The 18,182-nt window shown below is 37.4% G+C and overlaps 2 protein-coding genes across 4 annotated transcripts in view; one reads left to right on the top strand and one right to left on the bottom strand.

Annotated features, from left to right (window-relative positions):
• Positions 1-570: 570 nt before the first annotated feature.
• On the top strand, positions 571-3,519 carry LOC109694592 (intraflagellar transport protein 70B). Its single transcript, XM_020176622.2, has one exon. It carries the CDS (start codon positions 780-782, stop codon positions 2,775-2,777), a length of 1,998 nt encoding a protein of 665 aa, XP_020032211.2. The 5' UTR covers positions 571-779; the 3' UTR covers positions 2,778-3,519.
• Positions 3,520-9,949: 6,430 nt separating this feature from the next.
• The window catches only part of Agps (alkylglycerone phosphate synthase), a 131,740-nt gene continuing 123,507 nt past the window's right edge, over positions 9,950-18,182 (bottom strand). For all 3 annotated transcript variants that reach the window (XM_074071158.1, XM_074071160.1, XM_074071159.1), the window contains one exon: positions 9,950-15,514. In XM_074071158.1, coding sequence (XP_073927259.1) covers positions 15,393-15,514 — 122 coding nt within the window. In that variant the 3' untranslated portion in view covers positions 9,950-15,392. The remainder of the gene's footprint in view (positions 15,515-18,182) is intronic.

Here is an 18,182-nt window from a genome sequence, read left to right as displayed (position 1 = left end):
CTTGCTTTTTTTCACCTAGGAAAACACAAGGTCATGAATTTTGCCAACGTTTCTACCTAACAGTGAAAGTTAGAAAACCCAGGACAGTGGGCATGACCAAACTTTAACGCCAATATACTTGGTAATATTTGTCTTTTATGTAAAAAGGGAGTGGAGGTGCTTAAATCTAAAATTGATCCACTACCAAGTACCACTTAAGGTACATTGCACTTTTTACTCTCCTTAGCCTCTGGAAATGACCAAAACAAGGTCTTCTTGTCCCTGCACTATTCTGTTCTTAACAAAGTGTGCCTTAGAGGAGAATAAAGACAATCTACTTTAACTATAGGAGAATTCCAAGTAAACAACACACCTTTTCTTTTCTTTTCTGATCGCCAAAGAAACTCCAAACACTGAATGCAGCACAACAAAAACAAGAAGCAATGCTTATCAAAGAAGAAACGCAAGGAGACATCCATGAAAGGCCTAAGTGGTAGAAGCAAGAACTACATTTCCCAGAATGCCGGGCGACCACGACCCTTGGGCAGTGCGACAGGAACTATGCATGCCGGGTCGTGAAGTTTCCGCGTCTGAGTCGCCTAAAAGAGTTTCTTCTCTCCGAGACCACCATTGCCATTATGTTATGTGGAGTCTTCCAATACTAAAAGATTGAGATATTCAAACCACTGTTTCATGTTGATACCCAACGGGTTACTTCCGCTACGAAGTAAGCTCTGGAGAAACTTGTTTCCGGTTTTGTCGTTGCCTTGGAAACGAGGACACGCAGTAACTCGGCGGTTATGGCGGCACTGAGCGGCTCGCAGATTCCCGACGGAGAGGTCACGGCGGTGGTGTACCGGCTCATCCGCGACGCCCGCTACGCCGACGCGGTGCAGCTGCTGGGCGCAGAGCTGCAGCACAGCCCGAGGAGCCGCGCCGGCCTGTCGCTGCTCGGCTACTGCTACTACCGCCTGCAGGAGTTCGCGCTGGCCGCCGAGTGCTACGAACAGCTGGGCCAGCTGCACCCCGAGCTCGAGCAGTACCGCCTGTACCAGGCCCAGGCGCTCTACAAGGCCTGCCTCTATCCAGAGGCCACGCGGGTCGCCTTCCTCCTCCTGGACAACCCCGCCTACCACAACCGGGTCCTCCGCCTGCAGGCAGCCATCAAGTACAGTGAGGGCGATCTGCCAGGGGCCAGGAGCCTGGTGGAGCAGCTGCTGAGTGGGGAAGCAGAAGAAGAAGGTGGGGGCGAGAATGACCCCGATGGTCAGGTCAACCTGGGGTGTTTGCTCTACAAGGAGGGACACTATGAGGCTGCGGGTTCCAAGTTTTTTGCGGCCCTGCAGGCCTCGGGCTACCAGCCTGATGTGTCCTACAACCTGGCTTTGACCTGTTACAGCAATAGGCACTATGCTCCTGCTTTGAAACATATCGCCAACATTATTGAACGTGGCATCCGCCAGCACCCAGAGCTAGGTGTGGGCATGACCACGGAGGGCATTGATGTCCACAGTGTGGGCAACACCTCGGTCCTCCACCAGACTGCTCTGGTGGAAGCTTTCAACCTGAAGGCAGCCATAGAATACCAGCTGAGAAACTTTGAGGCTGCTCAGGAAGCTCTCACTGACATGCCCCCTAGGGCAGAGGAAGAGTTGGACCCGGTGACCCTGCATAACCAGGCACTGATGAACATGGATGCCAGGCCCACAGAGGGCTTTGAAAAGCTCCAGTTCTTGCTCCAGCAGAACCCCTTTCCCCCAGAGACCTTTGGCAACCTCTTGTTGCTCTACTGTAAGTATGAGTATTTTGACCTGGCTGCTGATGTCCTGGCAGAAAATGCCCATTTGACTTATAAGTTCCTCACACCCTATCTCTATGACTTCTTGGATGCAATGATCACTTGCCAGACAGCTCCTGAAGAGGCTTTCATTAAGTTTGATGGGCTAGCAGGGATGCGGACTGAACAGCTCCGGAAACTCACCATACAAGTACAGGAAGCAAGACACAACAGAGATGATGAAGCTGTCAAAAAGTCAGTGAATGAATATGATGATGCCCTTGAGAAGTACATTCCTGTGTTGATGGCCCAGGCAAAAATCTACTGGAACCTTGAAAATTACCCAGTGGTGGAGAAGATCTTCCGCAAATCTGTGGAATTCTGTAATGACCACGATGTGTGGAAGTTGAATGTGGCGCATGTTCTTTTCATGCAGGAAAACAAATACAAAGAAGCCATTGGCTTCTATGAGCCCATAGTGAAGAAGCATTATGATAACATCCTGAACGTCAGTGCTATTGTGTTAGCCAACCTCTGTGTTTCCTATATCATGACAAGTCAAAATGAAGAAGCTGAGGAATTGATGAGGAAGATTGAAAAGGAGGAAGAGCAGCTCTCATATGATGACCCAGATAAGAAAATCTACCATCTCTGCATTGTGAATTTGGTGATAGGAACACTTTATTGTGCCAAAGGAAATTATGACTTTGGTATTTCTAGAGTTATCAAAAGCTTGGAACCCTATAATAAAAAGCTAGGAACTGATACCTGGTATTATGCCAAAAGGTGCTTCCTGTCCTTACTAGAAAATATGTCAAAACATACAATCATGCTTCGTGACAATGTTATTCGAGAATGTGTCCAGTTTCTAGAACATTGTGAACTTCATGGCAGAAATATACCTGCTGTTATAGAGCAACCCCTAGAAGAAGAAAGAATGCATACTGGGAAGAACACAGTCACGTATGAGTCCAGACTGTTAAGAGCTCTGATTTATGAGATTATAGGATGGAATATGTAATTAAGTCTGATAATAACTTTTATCATGATGGCTTTGTTATCTAAATTTTATTCTGTGTTTAACATTGGTATTTGCTACATGTTGAACTTTGTATACTCTACCATTATAACAAAATGTTATATAAAAGTTTCTCCTTCAAATTCTGATGAAATATTTCAAGAACTGTGGCCCTTTAAGGAGTTGTAAAAAGTTCAAAAACAGAGGAGGCATGTTGTGTCTATTTGAACTTGTAGTATCTGTAATCCTTTATCTTTTTTGCTTATTTTATACTACCCAGGTACCAGACTAAGTCCAGAACTCAGTAAAAGATAATGTATGGACTTACAGGTGTATAATAATCATTCAAGGATTGTTTTTTCTATTCTCACAGCTTTATCCATCCCAAATCATATTAATGTATGATGCACACTTTTAGACTTTAGGGTGTGTTTTAAAATGTAGATACAATACTTTTGTTTTGCTTTTTTGTTGTTTGTTTTTTTGAGACAGGGTGTCACTGTGTAGGCCAGGCTAGCTTGTAACTCACTATGTATTCCAGGCATCTTGTTCTTGAAATCCTCCTCTTGCCTCATTTTCCTGGCATGCTGGGATTATAGGCAATCATCAGCACATCTGGCTAGGAAACAGTGCTTTATCTAACCAAACTTCTTTATTTTATAAATGGTTTTTTAGTGTATAAGATTCAGTGGACAATCTTGTTTACTTAAACTAGAGATAATAAAGAATTTATCAAAGAAACAAATTTGTGTGGCTTTCTTTATAGTTGTATAATTTGATGTTTTTATATTTGTTAGTAATTTAAATATATGAACAAGTTATACTGTTACTGTTTTTCATAATGCCTTTGTTTTCATTTATCTTTTATAGCATCTAAGAACAGAGGTAATTAATTCCTACTTTTGTGTGGAAAATTTAGGATATGCTGTAGTTTCCATGCTATAGTGTCTGGGGTAAAGAAAACCGTTAACACTATTCCACCCCCCCCGCCCCAACTCCTTTACTACATCTATCACTGATGAAAAGTCAATTCTGAAGTTTCTTTTCTCATGAATTTATAATGTTAGTTTTAATTCCCCACTCCCAATATTTGAAGGGGAGGAGTTCCAATTGGGAGTGTTGCTCATTCTGATCAGGAATTTTAGTTTCTGAACCCTACAAGGGCCTTAATATTGGTTTCTCTGCCCCTCACCCTTTTTTCTCCATAAATGTAACCCCGACTTGACCTGGCTTAGACAAAAATAAAATTATTAAGTTGAAATATGAAATTGCAGACTGAGCTTTTTACATATAAAATTAGCAATTTCTTTAGATTCAGGCTAATCACTTTCTGCTGAAAGACAGCCCATCATAATGAGAAGATGATTTTTTTTGCCTTTAGGGACAAACTTTGCACACAAAGGTACCCAAATGAAGGCTCAGCATAATTTCTCAGAAGCATGAATTGCTGGCCATTCAATTTCTATTAGAAAATTCAACTTTTTGTGAAGTCTAATGGTTTTGGATTTATGGCATTTCTAATATTAATGATCTGAGCTGCTATTATTTCCCAGTGATGGTCTGATCCCACATTTGGAGGACAATATTTAGCGAGCTCTTCAATGTATCCCAGAGCACATTCTATGCTTAGGAGATGTTCTTTAACTACGTTTGCCTTAAAAGTGCTGTTGCAGTAACACTGTGCCCCTCTCAATCCTGTAGCCTTAAGATTTGGAAAGTAAATGAACCGATATTCAACAGCCACATTTAAATTGTTTTTTTCCCTATTTCCTCTAAACTGAATTTTTTCTCTTTTGAAAAAAGTATAAAATAAGTAATATTAATCACACAAAAGTAACTTTTTTTGGATTCCCTTTTGCAAAAAACCCAGACTTTATTTGGTCACAATTTATTTACCCAGGTGCTGTGTGTTTGTGGTTTAGGTATGTGTAGTTTACCTTTTCAGAAAATAAAAAGCTTTTCAGAACAGTTTTTAACCACTTGCTGCTGGGCACCTGGGATTTCCTGGTTAGTCAGAGGAATAAAGATCAATCATGACATTTACCCCTTCCTTACTCGCCAGAGAAGTATGCATCTGGATTCAGACAGCTGTTAATAACAGCAAAGTCTCCTGAACCACAAGCCTAGAATTAAGGCCTGGAACAGCTTGGGGAGAGTGTCATTTCTAACCTCTTGGATACGTATTGTGCTTCTATTTTTAGGATATACATCTTTTAAATTTATGTTCAAAGCATCCTGCTCTGTTTCTTGATTCTAAAAGGCAAATGACTTTCCAATGATTCCCATCCCCATATCTTGCAATCTGATCAGAAGCCTCCAACTTTAAAGCTCTGACAAAAAGCTGTTTTTCCCTGCTCTTAGAGCATTCACATTAGTGGTAGAAACACTTCTCTAGACAAAGGGAAAGATTTCTCCATTATTTCTAAAACTTTTAGTCCTCTAATACTTCTTCATAATATGTGACTGGCCTATTTTAAAGTGATCAAATGCAAAACCACTATTTATACTTTTTTTTTTGGTGGTACTGGATTTGAACTCAGGACTTTGTATTTGCTAGGCAGTGCTCCACCACTTGACCCACAGCACCTGCCCATCTTATTTATAATCTTAGTCAACCCTTGATTTCCAAATGCACATACAGAACTTGAGCATGTGTTTGTGTTACCAGAGTTTTAGAGCAAAAGCCCTGGCTCTGGGAGTCCCCAACAGACTAGGTTCAGACACCAGTCCCAATACACCAATAAAAGAGGTAAGTAGTGGCCCAAGAACAGAGAAAGGACGTAATCAATGTTGCCATATTTGGAAGAACAGATAAAAGGGTTTAGATACCCCGAATCTGTCTTCAAGGGGCTAAGATGGGACTTTGAGATTTTATAGGTGAGAGAAACAAAGGAGGGAGTTGGGCTATGTATTGCTGACACAGCAGGAACTCTTGGTCAGACCAGTAGTATGATAGATAATAATCTCCATCCTGGTTCTGCAAGAGGTCCTAAAGAAGTTAACACATCATCACTTAAGGGGAGAAATCTGGTTTCCATGACTATTCTTGCTCCAGGGTGCAGCCTCACCATCATGGGCAATTGTCTTCATTTTGGGGGGTGATCTCATCATGAGGTGTTTTGTCCTACAAGACTCACTGGTGCTTGGGGGTTAGTTTCAGTCCCTTGTCATAAAGATGGTTATCAATCAGTCCTGGAACTGCAAAAGAGAGTGACTTAGGAGAAAAAAAAAGTAAGAGCCAAAAATAGAGCCAGAGGGACACAATGGAGACCAGTGACTGATTCCCTTCCTCATTTGTACACAAGTAGTTACATATATTTTTTCAGACATGTACAAGAACATGATCTTTCTGTGCAGAAGCAACAAGCATAGACTTCTTGATCAGATGTGACACATAAACCAAAGCTTTGAATTCCTCATGACTGTGGCCTCAACTGTGACATGGATGTTGGCACTAATATCACCTGAGAAGGCCAGATGCTCAGTGTCTAAATGATCCATTCAAGAGAAACAGACCACTGGGAACTGGGAGGACTGCATGGGGATGGAGGTGGGACATCTGAATTGAGACAGCTGTAATCACAGATGATGACAATCTCTCCCTTGGGGGTGACACAAGGACATAGATCCAGCTTAGAGGAGCACCTCAGATAGAATCCATACAGAATTGTTACGATAAGTTTGGTCTAGCATTAGAAGAATCTGTTTATAGAGAGCTATGGCTAGATGCCCAAATACAGAAAATTGTTAGGAAATGTGAGAGAAGGAGGGATAAATGACTTGGAGTGGAAGGTTTAAGGGAATTACTTCTGATGGCAGTGCCCCACAATCCTCACCTGGGTTTACTTCCACGCTGGTGTCTCATGGGGTTAGCAGTGCTGGAAGTCTGAGGCAAGGTAAGCAGAGTATGGCTGAAGAACCTAACTGTAAAAGGATCACATCATCAAAGACAAATCTTTCAAGTGAACATCAACATTTTCAAATAGAATTGATTTAGGTTACTTCATCTTTTCTTAATATCTATGAGAGATCAGAAACTTCTGAGATTGTGCTTTTCTGAGGGTACTCCCTACCCCACTGAGGAGCTTCTTGACATTATTGTGACTTGCAGCTCACTACCTATCACTTACTTGTTGACCTGCCTTGGAACTAAAATGACACTTGGGTTTTCTGTAGTCACTTGAATTATGCCCTTAAATAGCCCATCTTGTGATGAGCTGTTCTCTGGGTTTTTGGTTGTCCAACTACATCCAACCATGTTTAGAATCACCAGATTCTAAACATTTTGCTAATTTAAAAAATTTTACTAATTTTTTGAGACAGTCTACAACCAGATTCTAAACTTACATTTTCACTTTAGCTGTAAGATACATACAATCTTTATAGTACCTTAATATAGCTCAAATCCTTCAGCAGTAATTTAATTCTTAAATCTATGGTTTTAAGGAATTGACTTTCCAAAGAACCTAGACTGTCTTACAATTATAACAAAACATTTCTTTAGACAGTTCTTTCAATTTCCAGACTCTCTGTGAAAGATGTGTAACATAAAAACAGGCTGTCTTGCATTTTTAAGTGCAGCTCCAAGAGTACAAATTTAAAGTTTACAAAAATGCAAATTTACTAAGTTCATCAGATACAGCACTTCTGTTTGTTTCATAATAAACCAATAAACTAATCAGTGTAGGACATCGTAGACTGTTTATAAAGCAACACTGACCCAAAAGCCTTTTGGTATTTCTAGATATATTACCCCTTTCATAGTACAAGCCTCCATTTCCTTGTCCCTTCTGTAAAGGACAGTAACTAATCATCTTCTTAAAAAGCAGAAATTCTATTTATTTCTCAGCTACCCAGCACAGTGATCTGCAGCATTGAAGAGACCAGCTTAATGCTCACATATGCTCACCAATTAAACCTATTTTTCACCAGTAAGGAGAGGAGGATACCACTTACTTCACAGGGTTGTTGTGACAACCCTATTATCTCTTGCTTAGTGTCTGGCATAGGAGGAGGTGAATTAAACATTGCATTTTAAATATAATAACAACTTCTAGGCAGCAGAAGTACATAGAGTCTGCCAAAATCAGAGACCGAATTAGAAGGGACCGAATAGTTTCATTTTACAAAAGAAACTAGATACAGATAGGCAAAGCAACTTGTAGTTGGTAGAAAAAAATGAAGCACAGCCAAAACATCCAAAAGAACTCTTTTCACTATGGTTTTAGACTTTAGAATTCCTTCTTCCTCTATTTTTCAGCTTTATGGTGAAAAACTTCCATCATTTTAACATTAAAAAAAAGTCACTTCTCAGCTTGAATTTAAGTACAATGTATATGGTAAAACCACACAAGGACAGATTTCAGAGCTTGTCAACAGATCATATCGGAAAACATAGTGGAAAATGGGTTCATGAGTCTTTTGAAAAAGAGTCATGCCACTGAGGCCAAACACAGGCCAGACCTCATTTCTTTTTCTGATAGGGTAGCAAGCTTTATCAGGATTTGAGTCTGGCAGCTGACAATGTTAAATTAAGTAAACATAATTGCTTGCTTAATGTTTGTCTGGGATAGATATTGACCCACTGAATAAAAACCCTACTTTTGGATAAAGTGTCAATAAATATGAAGAAAAAAAAGTATGTAAAATAGGATGTGAATCCTTTCATGGATGAGAGAATTGTAGATGAGGCAGCCCCTTCTCATGCATTGTACCACACAGTTAGCTGCCACTACCTAGATGAAAATACGGACAGTATTTGTCTAAACCTTACTAATGACACAAAGCTGGACGGGACAAAAACAAACGGGTAAGAATCAAGATCCTAAAATCTGGAAACCTGGAACTAAACCAGTAAGAGACAAATATTAGTAAGGTAGTGGAAGCTTTAAAAAAAAATCCTCTAGGGAGATATGAGCAAAATGTCACACATAAAGACAACCTTATTAAATTTAGTTTCAGTGTGAGTTGATAACAGAACATCTACAGTGCATTTATTAGTGATTAGAATGGGGGAATATTGGTTCTACTCCGTGGGATTTGTGTTCAGGCCTAGACATCTCACCTCATTCTAAAAACACCAAAAAAGGCACATGTAGAGAGGATTAGGATGGTGAAGAGTCTAAGAAATTACAAGAGCAAAGGTTGACTGGAGAGGAGCTAGGGAAACACAAGACCTGTCTTTTAAACTTCTGAAGAGCTACCCTTCAACAGAACAAGTGGACAAATAGTTATGACTATAAAAGGCAGAAGTTGTATACATGGGTAGAAGTAAAACGAAGGCAGAATAATGGAAGGAGTTGAGATGACCAAAGTATATTCACAATGGGGATACTTTGAGAAACCCCTTTGAGCACTGACTTTGGAGTTAATAATGAAAGACAGGATTATAAAACAGGAACAGTTGGGGGAGTACCTGTGGGAGGGGGGAGGATGAACAAAAGAGATGAAGGTGAGGGAATATGGTTGATGGGCTTCATATACATATACAAAATAGAATGTTGAAACCTCTTGCAATTGCTTTAAGTGGGGTGGGAATAGGTTTGGGGGGGAGATGGTGGGGGCCATCTAACCCACGTACAATGTAGGGCTATTTGGAATTGTCCCAATGAATCACCCTATATAATGAATATATACTAATTAAAAAAAAAAACAAACCTCTTAATACCTGAAGATTTGAGAAGTTGGAAAAGGCTCCTGGGAAAGCAATACATTTACATTTGGTTACGGCAAAACATTCAGGAAGACTGGCTAACTGTTGGGAGAATGAGGATAGTTAGAAAGCAATTATGTAGAGGGCAGATAAAAGATGGAATGATTTCTAAGGTTCATTCTGTCTGAACTTCTGTGTCAGGTAGAAAACTTCTTTATTTAAGTAATAGAGTACAGCTAGTGATTACTGAAATTTAAGTAATAAGAGTACAGCTAGTGATTACTGAAATGGATCATTTAAGACAGAGGTCAACAGATCTCATTTTCAGTCATTTCAGAGCACAGGCCACTACAACCTTTCCCCCAGCCACAGGCAGGGGCAAAATCAGTATCTATGTGCATGTCCTTCATTACTAGAGAGGCTACTCACAGGTACAGAATGTATCCTATTTTCTCTAATAGCATGATGCTGTTAACAAAGTTTAAATGAAATTAATATGAAATAAAAATTTCTGTTGCAAGACTGGTTTTGGAATTGTTTTATTTGTTCCCAGCACATCTTTTTTTTTCTAAATCACATATGGGCATTTTCTTTTAGAACAATACAGTCTAAGAAAACCAATAAAAGAAGAATCTGAACATACACTGAAAGCACGGTCTATAGACTATGTGATGAGCCCTTGAGGAAAATAGTATGGCTCAGTTTAGATTGACAAAGCTATGCTGGACCCTCTAAGGAATTTCCCTTCCCACTACATATAAACCACACATCACGTTTAGACTATAAATGTAAAGAGAAGAATTATCTTATATGCATTAGTTACAGCAGTATAATGGCTTGTATACAAGTATTTTCCCACATGTAGCTCCCAAAAGATTACTACAGTACTGGCAGGAATATACACTGCCTTCGAGGAAGACTCAGGATATTATTCAAGTCAAGTTGTATCAGAGCCAAAGTATTTCACAGGCTTAGCAAAAATGGACAAAAATTAATATAATCTACATATATTTCTCATAAGATTTAACGCTGTCCAGGAACAGAAATATTAATTATTTTGAAGGCACCATCACACAAAAAAGGACTGATACACAACCCAAGAAATAGAAACCCCCTTTTCAGGCTATGTTCCCCAGGGAGCTGTGTGAACAAATATCCAAAAGCATGTAGTGAGTGGCTCAAGGTTCAGTGAGTTTGACATTGTCAAGCCACATCTTACGGCTACTAGGTTGGGACACAAGGAATGAAAAAAGTAGGTACAAACCCCATAGGTTGATTAGATATATGAAAGTACATGTCTACCATACAATTAATTAATTATGCTAGATGCCCCAAACCAACAATGTGGAAAGGATTATCAGTACTTCTACATACAATTACTGAATTCCTAACATATTCTTGAAGAGGAGAGTCTTAAAACTGCTCAACAACTTCTGTCTTTAAAGACACTCTCTCCCATTCATTTTAAATGGCTATTGCATGGGGGAAAAAAAATCCCAACAAGGCACTGAGAGCTCTGGGGGATACTGTTTAAGCCATTCAATAAATAACTATTTATAGAAACTATACCAGCACAAGCATTTCATGACCTTTTTAGATCTCTGAATAGGATTTGGAGGGCTAAAGACATGTTTCATAGGGAGCTTGTGGTGTTCATGAATAAAATGTTAATAATGGTGCCTTAAAAACAAGGATGTTGCTTGGAAGTCTTACTAAAGCATATTTTTATCCTTTGTTCTCTTTTTCTCAGATTTTTTTCAGAATGGAAATTCAGAGTATCTAAAAAATGTTCTTAGCATACCTAATGAGTTATTCCTGGTGAAAAAATATCATTTGAGAACCAAAAAGAAATCTTTTCATGGATACAGAACTGAAGTTACTGAGTTCTGTGGTGGTTCTTTGGCCTGAGTGTGATATATACTTTCCTTTGTTAAGGAATTAATTGTAGCAGTTAGGAAAGCATGAGAATGCTCATTCTCTTGAGGACCTTCCAAGGATTCAGAGTCACAGAAGACTGAACATCCCCTAGGAATTTTACACTGATTTAAAAACAGAAATTGATACAACATAGTTAATGATATTTTCAGCTATAAACTCAAAGGGATATAGTCATAATTTGGATGTACTTGATTATGCCACACTAATAAAATTATAAAACTTAATTTCCTATTTTCAAATTAGTGGAAATATGAAGATGAAAAACACTGAAAGAAAAACCCATATGCAAACAGAATGAAAAAACAGCTTCACACCCCCTTTGAATAAAAAAAATTTTAGATCCAGGTCCATTTTATTAATAGTATGTCTCTATAATCTCTTGACATTATACAAGCAGTTTTTACAGTTAAATTTCACACTGAAGACAAACACTATTTGGCTTTGGGAACAAAAAGCTGAGTAACTTCCATCCTTCATATCAGATACTGTATTTCAACAGTTTAAGTAAACCTTTTACACTTTCCAGATTTCAGCAAAATGTATAAGCACTTTTCCTTTTCAGGAAAATGAAATCAGTAAGAATTAAGTGAATATGTGGACATATGGCTCATTTGAGAACATAAAGTCTTGAGCAAAGCTAAGCCTCCAAAACTCATGAAGCACAAGGTGGTAGAGCACTCCCAAATTCTTAAGTTCTAAACTGGCACTTAATAACACTTTCTGCTTTTTTTCTACCATGAGCTAAGTCCTAATTAAAGTCATGTTGCTAAAGATTAAGTGGTAAACAAAGGTACTAAAGCAGTCCATAACTTCTGCTTCAGTGCTTCTTAAAACACAGAAGTGCTTTCCACAGTATGTCTTTTGGCTTGCCTCATGCAAAGTTATGATTCAATCCCTAGTAAATAACTGTGCTCTAACACTGAGATGAAACAGAAGCTCAACCAAACCGGCCCCATTTGAAGACCTGAGGGAACACACTTCAGCTAAGGACTTTAGAGCTTCTCTGAGCAGCTACAGTTAAGTTGTAGCTAAGAAAAATATGACAAAGGAAAATCTCTGAGGTCAACATACAGAAGGGCATTTTCAAAGTAGGACTTAGTTACTAATAAAATACTTTGGAAAAAAGGTTTCCTTGGAACCACCTGCATCTGGTATAATTACACACTGAGAGTTCATCCTTCATTGAGCTTTTGTTTTCCAAGATACATCAACACAGCTATGCACGCTAGAAGGCTTCTGCTTCACAAATAACTTTAGAGTAATATGTAAGCACTTTTAGGAAGAAACTCCCAATTCCTCAGAAGAGGAAATAATTGAATTCTTTATGCTATGCTAAAATGCTGGGCACAATAAACATGTGGCCTCCTCAATTCTTAATAAACTAAAAAAGCTCAAGTTACTTAGCATAGGACTAAATTCACTTCTGCACTACTGTAAATTGCATAAACATTAAGGCAACAGTTACTCTAAGGGTCAATAAAGTCTGTTCATATCAGGTCTTTAGTATTCAATGCAATTTCTCACTAGCAGCAAGTTCTCATTCCCACTGAAACCCCAATCCAAGTGTGACATCATCAAACTAAAGTAAAATACTACAATATGACTAACATAGGTCATATTTGTACTGGTAACACTTTAAGTCAGAATTTCCCAGTACTGAAAACAAAACAGGGTATGGGCTTTTAAATTTTTAAATAACTCAAAATAAGTTAAGAATCCTCATGCAAATAATATGCTCTTGGCTTTAACTTTATGATTCCATTTTCAGATACTTCAGAAATAAGAGGCATTGTTTAACTGCTCTGTGCATATTCACGAACTCAGTCCTCCACAGACACTAAGTCTATAGTGAGGCACCTGCCAGAAGTGGGTGTGTAAAAGTGTGGGGAAGGCATTCTGATTTACCAAATCAGAGTGAAACAGTACTGATGAACGCTCGTGTATAATTCCAACTATAAAATGTAGTCATCATTATAAAATCAACTGACTATATGGAAAAACAAAAAAAAAAAGACATAAAGGACTAATTTCCATAAGATTCGCATGGAATAGTAAACATAATTTCAGGTGTCAACATTTATAGATTCCTAGTGTCAAATACAGATTTCTGAGGTTGTCAAAATCTGAACTCCCTGGGAAAGAATATTATACCAGTCACATGCAAAAGAGTGGATCTGCTAGTGAATCTGTTTTATTAAAAAAATGACTCAGAAACATGGGTACACGTTCAGTGTGATATTAATACCTTATTAAAATTTTACATTTTGATCACCAATTAGAGAAACCATCTTCATGAACAGATGCACTTTATAGCGCTAAGAATCTTATAATTTTAGAGTCAATTTTCTCATCAAGTGTCCACTACTCTAAACTGTCAAGTCCTTTGGGTAAAGATCTGCTGGAAATTTTATAATTAAAAGTAAATCACCAATAAAGAGAGGCAGCTTCTAAAAAATACTCAGTTTTTGTTGTTAAGCTAATTCTTAATTTTGATTTGCCTACAGATTTAAGTTTGTTAGTTTGAGGCCAATTTTAACAGTTAAAAATTACTTACCATTTTGAAGTCTTAAAAATATCATTTTGTCAATTTTAAATTTTCACTTTTTTGGTTAAGGCTACATCAAATATAAAAGGTATCAAACTGCCCAAAAATAATCTGGAGCTGTTACTACATACACAGACAGTGTATCCTTTTAAAGGATTGTCCGTATTTTGACTTACATTATCTGATTAAATATTAATTTTAAAAAATTATCAAAAGTTAGGTATTACATTAAGAAAAGAATCCATCTCAAAAATGTGTTTCATGAACCATAACCGTGATTTAATCATTTCACTTCTTTTAATATCCATGTTTGAATGTAAAAATGTTTGCTAAATGAGATTAATGTTCGTAATATTTAAGAAATAGGATAGCTCAAACTTTTGGTTATGGTATATGCATTAATACATTTTTTAAATGTTTAGGTTAAACCAGTAATTCAAAAAAATGTATTAAAGCACTATTAAGAACTAAATTGAGGCTTTACTTTTATCTGAAAATTTATCATGCTATTTGGGTTAATTAATAAAACTTTTTTTGTCATTGAAATTGTTGAAGCCTTCAAATTCAAGAGCCAAATGAAGACTGTTTCTTTAGCCAAACAATTCTTTCAACTGGAGCTATCAGGGTCATGAACCTTCCTGCTGCTCCCACTGCAGTGTCTTCTGCAGTGCAAGAACAAGCATGCAACAGCAGAAACATTACAACTCTAGGGTGAATAACAGCCTTCATTTCATGGTAAACCTGTCCTTCTCATATAACGAGTGGAAAGTCAGCTCTTCTCACAAAACTTATTATGAATGATCTAGGATATAACAGTAAGGCTACCTCAGTAATACAAATACAATTCAGACCTCAGTAGAAAACAGAAACATGGAGAACAAAAAAGTATCCTCTTATAGAATAATTTGTGCACTTGTGACTTAAGGTTTTATAACTAGTTTCAAAGAAAACTGTAGGCCAAACCCATACAGATGAATGCAGCATAACAACAAGTTGTCTATGTTCTTTCTTCCCTCAGTGGCCTACTCATAGTAGAATATGCTCATTAAAACTCATATTTATCACTCCCCAGTGGAATCTCTCCCTAGATAACTGCTTCCCAGAGATGTTGTTTTTTAAAAAAAGGCTAGATAAGCAATAGTTGATACCAAAATCTGTCTTTGTTCCCCAAGAGGAAGCATCGAAATATAAAACAGCTGGCAGCATATTTCTCTGAAATAACTGGCAGCCTGTGTTGCCTGACTAAAATCTGAAATGACAACCAGTTGGCTGTAAACTGATATACCTACAATGAGAGAGACCAAGGAATACCATCTGTCAACCCATAGATGTGGAAACAAAACAAAGTACAGAATGAATACAAACATTTTAAACCAACAAACAAATGGAGCCAAAATACAGTCCATGATGTATTTGATTACTGGTATAACCACAGTTGAAGACTTAAAAAATGCAACATTTTTTCATAATGATATTAATGAATTTATAAAAGGTTCCTATTTCCAAAGATGTTACTGGGGTCCACATATTCCTTGACAGACTTCAGCATCCCAAAGCCGACATCAGAGATACTTTCCTTTAGCCACTGCTTCCGTAACTTGCCCACTGGAAAAACAAAATAAAAAATGCTTCAGTATACACTGTGACACTGGGAACCAATCAATCTTGTGACCAAGAGTGAACAAACACTGTGTGATAAATGTTTTTATTCAAAAATGAGAAATGTTTTGCTTTATTTGATTTATTGAGCCCACCAGACTATCAAGCTCATTAAGCCCAACGTATTCCCAGGGGAATTCTATGCTCCACAGTGTCTCCTTTCTCTATAAACTATGAAATGGAGATTGAAGGAAGCTTGGACTGAGATTACAGCTTATTTTACAAACAGCGAGACTGAACAAGACAAGGAAAACATGCATTTCAAAAGAACCCAACCCCCGCCTTAACTACTAAACATGCCAAAAAATGAAGTTAACTAAAGAAAAACATCACATTGAGGTGAATTTGTTGGGTACACTTAGCAAAAGTGACAGTATATAAATCTTTAAAATATTTTTAGTAGTACAAAATCTTAAAAGAAATGAGAAAATCTGAACCTTTCATATGCTCATAGGGGGAATGTGATTATGAAACTTTCTGTTTACTTTTTTTTCCACAGTGCTTTTAAATAAATTTACATATTCAACAGTTTCTATTGTTTTTCTGCATTTAGAAAAAGTTTTTGGCACTAAAAATATCAGATTTCTAATCTTATGTTTTGCTTTTATAAACTGTGTAATGTCCTTCTTTGTTTCTAGGTCTTACTAATTTAAGAATATTGAAGTAACAATGATTAGCAGAGGTAGTTATATTTTAAAGGTATGTATGAAAATGTAATACTGAAATCCTTTAACAAATGTATAAAAATAAAGACACTGAAAAACAAAGCATTTGATGAAAAGAGAACTTTTTTCTAAGTAAAACTTTTATTTAAAAGGATATGTAGGAATGGTGGAGTGGCTCAAGCAGCAGAGCACCTGCTTTGCAAGTGTGAAGCCTTGAGTTCCCACCAAAAAAAAAAAAAAGTAAAAGGGTATGTAAAAGAATTCTGAACTGTTAATCTGCTTTGGCATTGAAAAGCAAAGCGATATGTTAACTTATGTGTGGCAAAATGGGTAACTTGTAATTTAGTTAGGATTTTTTGCAGTTAGCCCTTCTCAAACATGTGCATTATTATAATAATTGAATTGAAATGGTCATTTTCTACAAACGTTCATTAATGATTCAAAGTCATCAACAGTGATTTAACTGGCCAGCTGAATGAGAAACCTTCTTTCATTAAAGTATTCAGCCTGTCATTCTAAAATGTACTCTCATTTATCAGGCTACAGCAATATATCATAGCATTTGCCTTTTGGAAACCTTAAATACCATTTCAGCTGGACTCAAACCATCTTTTATGTCCAGTTTTCTAGGAAACCATCAAACAGTCATCAAAATAATAAATAGCATGATACCTTGAAAGCAAGATATTTCTGCTTGGCTTTTGGAAACAAGAAAATATCATTGGTATTAAGACGGGGGAGGAAATGAGGTTCAGCAGAAAAAAATCTTAAATGAAAAATGAAAAACTTTGTTCAAGAGAACTCTAGAACCAGAAGTTAAACAGTACAAAAATATTTCTATTTACACAACCTCTGTCATCTAAAAGGTATGCTACCAGGATCTTTTGCTGTCTCCCTAAGGAACAACCCATGATTATGCATCAACCTGTTTTCTCATCAGCAAATAGAATACAATGTATAGTCTCTTCAATTCTAATACTCTATGATTTTAAGTACTTAAATAAGCTAAAAATAAAAATAAGTTATTTCCATATTTGCACTGTGAGATTTTTTTTTTTAAAGCAACTCCTCTGAGTGGTAGAAGCAGCATCACTGGTACAAGCCACGCACACTGAGCAACTCGAGAGAGAGGGGTGAAGAGCAGTCAATGACAGTCTCCACTGTTATCTGTAATATAGTTTCACTGAATGTGTCCTGTGGTTATAGATGTAATTGTCCTGAAAAGACTGCAAACAACTGCTCCAACAAGATGGAGCACATTAGAAGCCCAGCAGGATGTCCAACAGCTAGCTTGTCTGCCTGGTTTTACACCTCTAGTAATAATGCAATTCCAGAAGGAACTGAACCATCATCTGAGAAGCCACCCAACAGCCATTGCATATTTAATGAAGTCACTCACCAAGCGCTGGAAAACAGAAGGTGCATGGAGTGCATCATTAGTTCTGTCAGAAGGATAATTTACACATCTATCTTGTCAAATTTTCTATGGTTTATACTTTTACAATAATCAATCTAACGTACATTTGATTAGTGAACTAGAAAGTAGGAAAAAAAAAAAAAGAGAGTACAGCTGACATAGCTGTGGCCCCTCATAAACATATTTGATGAAAGAATTTAACCCGTTGGTGGTAGAGGTCTGTGAGCTTCTTCTGCTACTGATGACAGACACTGAAATGGGGTTAGAAACCATGGTTTATGCAATTAAACAGACTAGAAATCTTTGGTTTTGTATAATGAATTGTTGAGTGAGTGTACAATAGAAAACACTGTTTAAGTAAAAATGCTCAAAGTGCCTTACTAACAAGCAATTATTGAAAATGATGTTGAGATTCTGGAGAACTTTCTGTAGCTTCCTCAGCTGCATCAATAAGTTAGAACAACAAAACAGGCCTAATCCAGAACTAAACAACTGTAATAATGTCCTTTGTACAATTTTTTTCCCTTTTTTG

This window comes from Castor canadensis, chromosome 4 (assembly GCF_047511655.1).
Source record: "Castor canadensis chromosome 4, mCasCan1.hap1v2, whole genome shotgun sequence".
In the NCBI taxonomy this organism is placed as follows: domain Eukaryota; kingdom Metazoa; phylum Chordata; class Mammalia; order Rodentia; family Castoridae; genus Castor; species Castor canadensis.
Note: the sequence above shows the minus strand (reverse complement) of the source record. Positions and strands in the feature narration are given on the sequence as shown.

Coding starts and splice junctions, on each gene's coding strand:
- LOC109694592 (XM_020176622.2), top strand. CDS start 780: ATGGCGGCACTGAGCGGCTCGCAGATTCCCGACGGAGAGGTCACGGCG.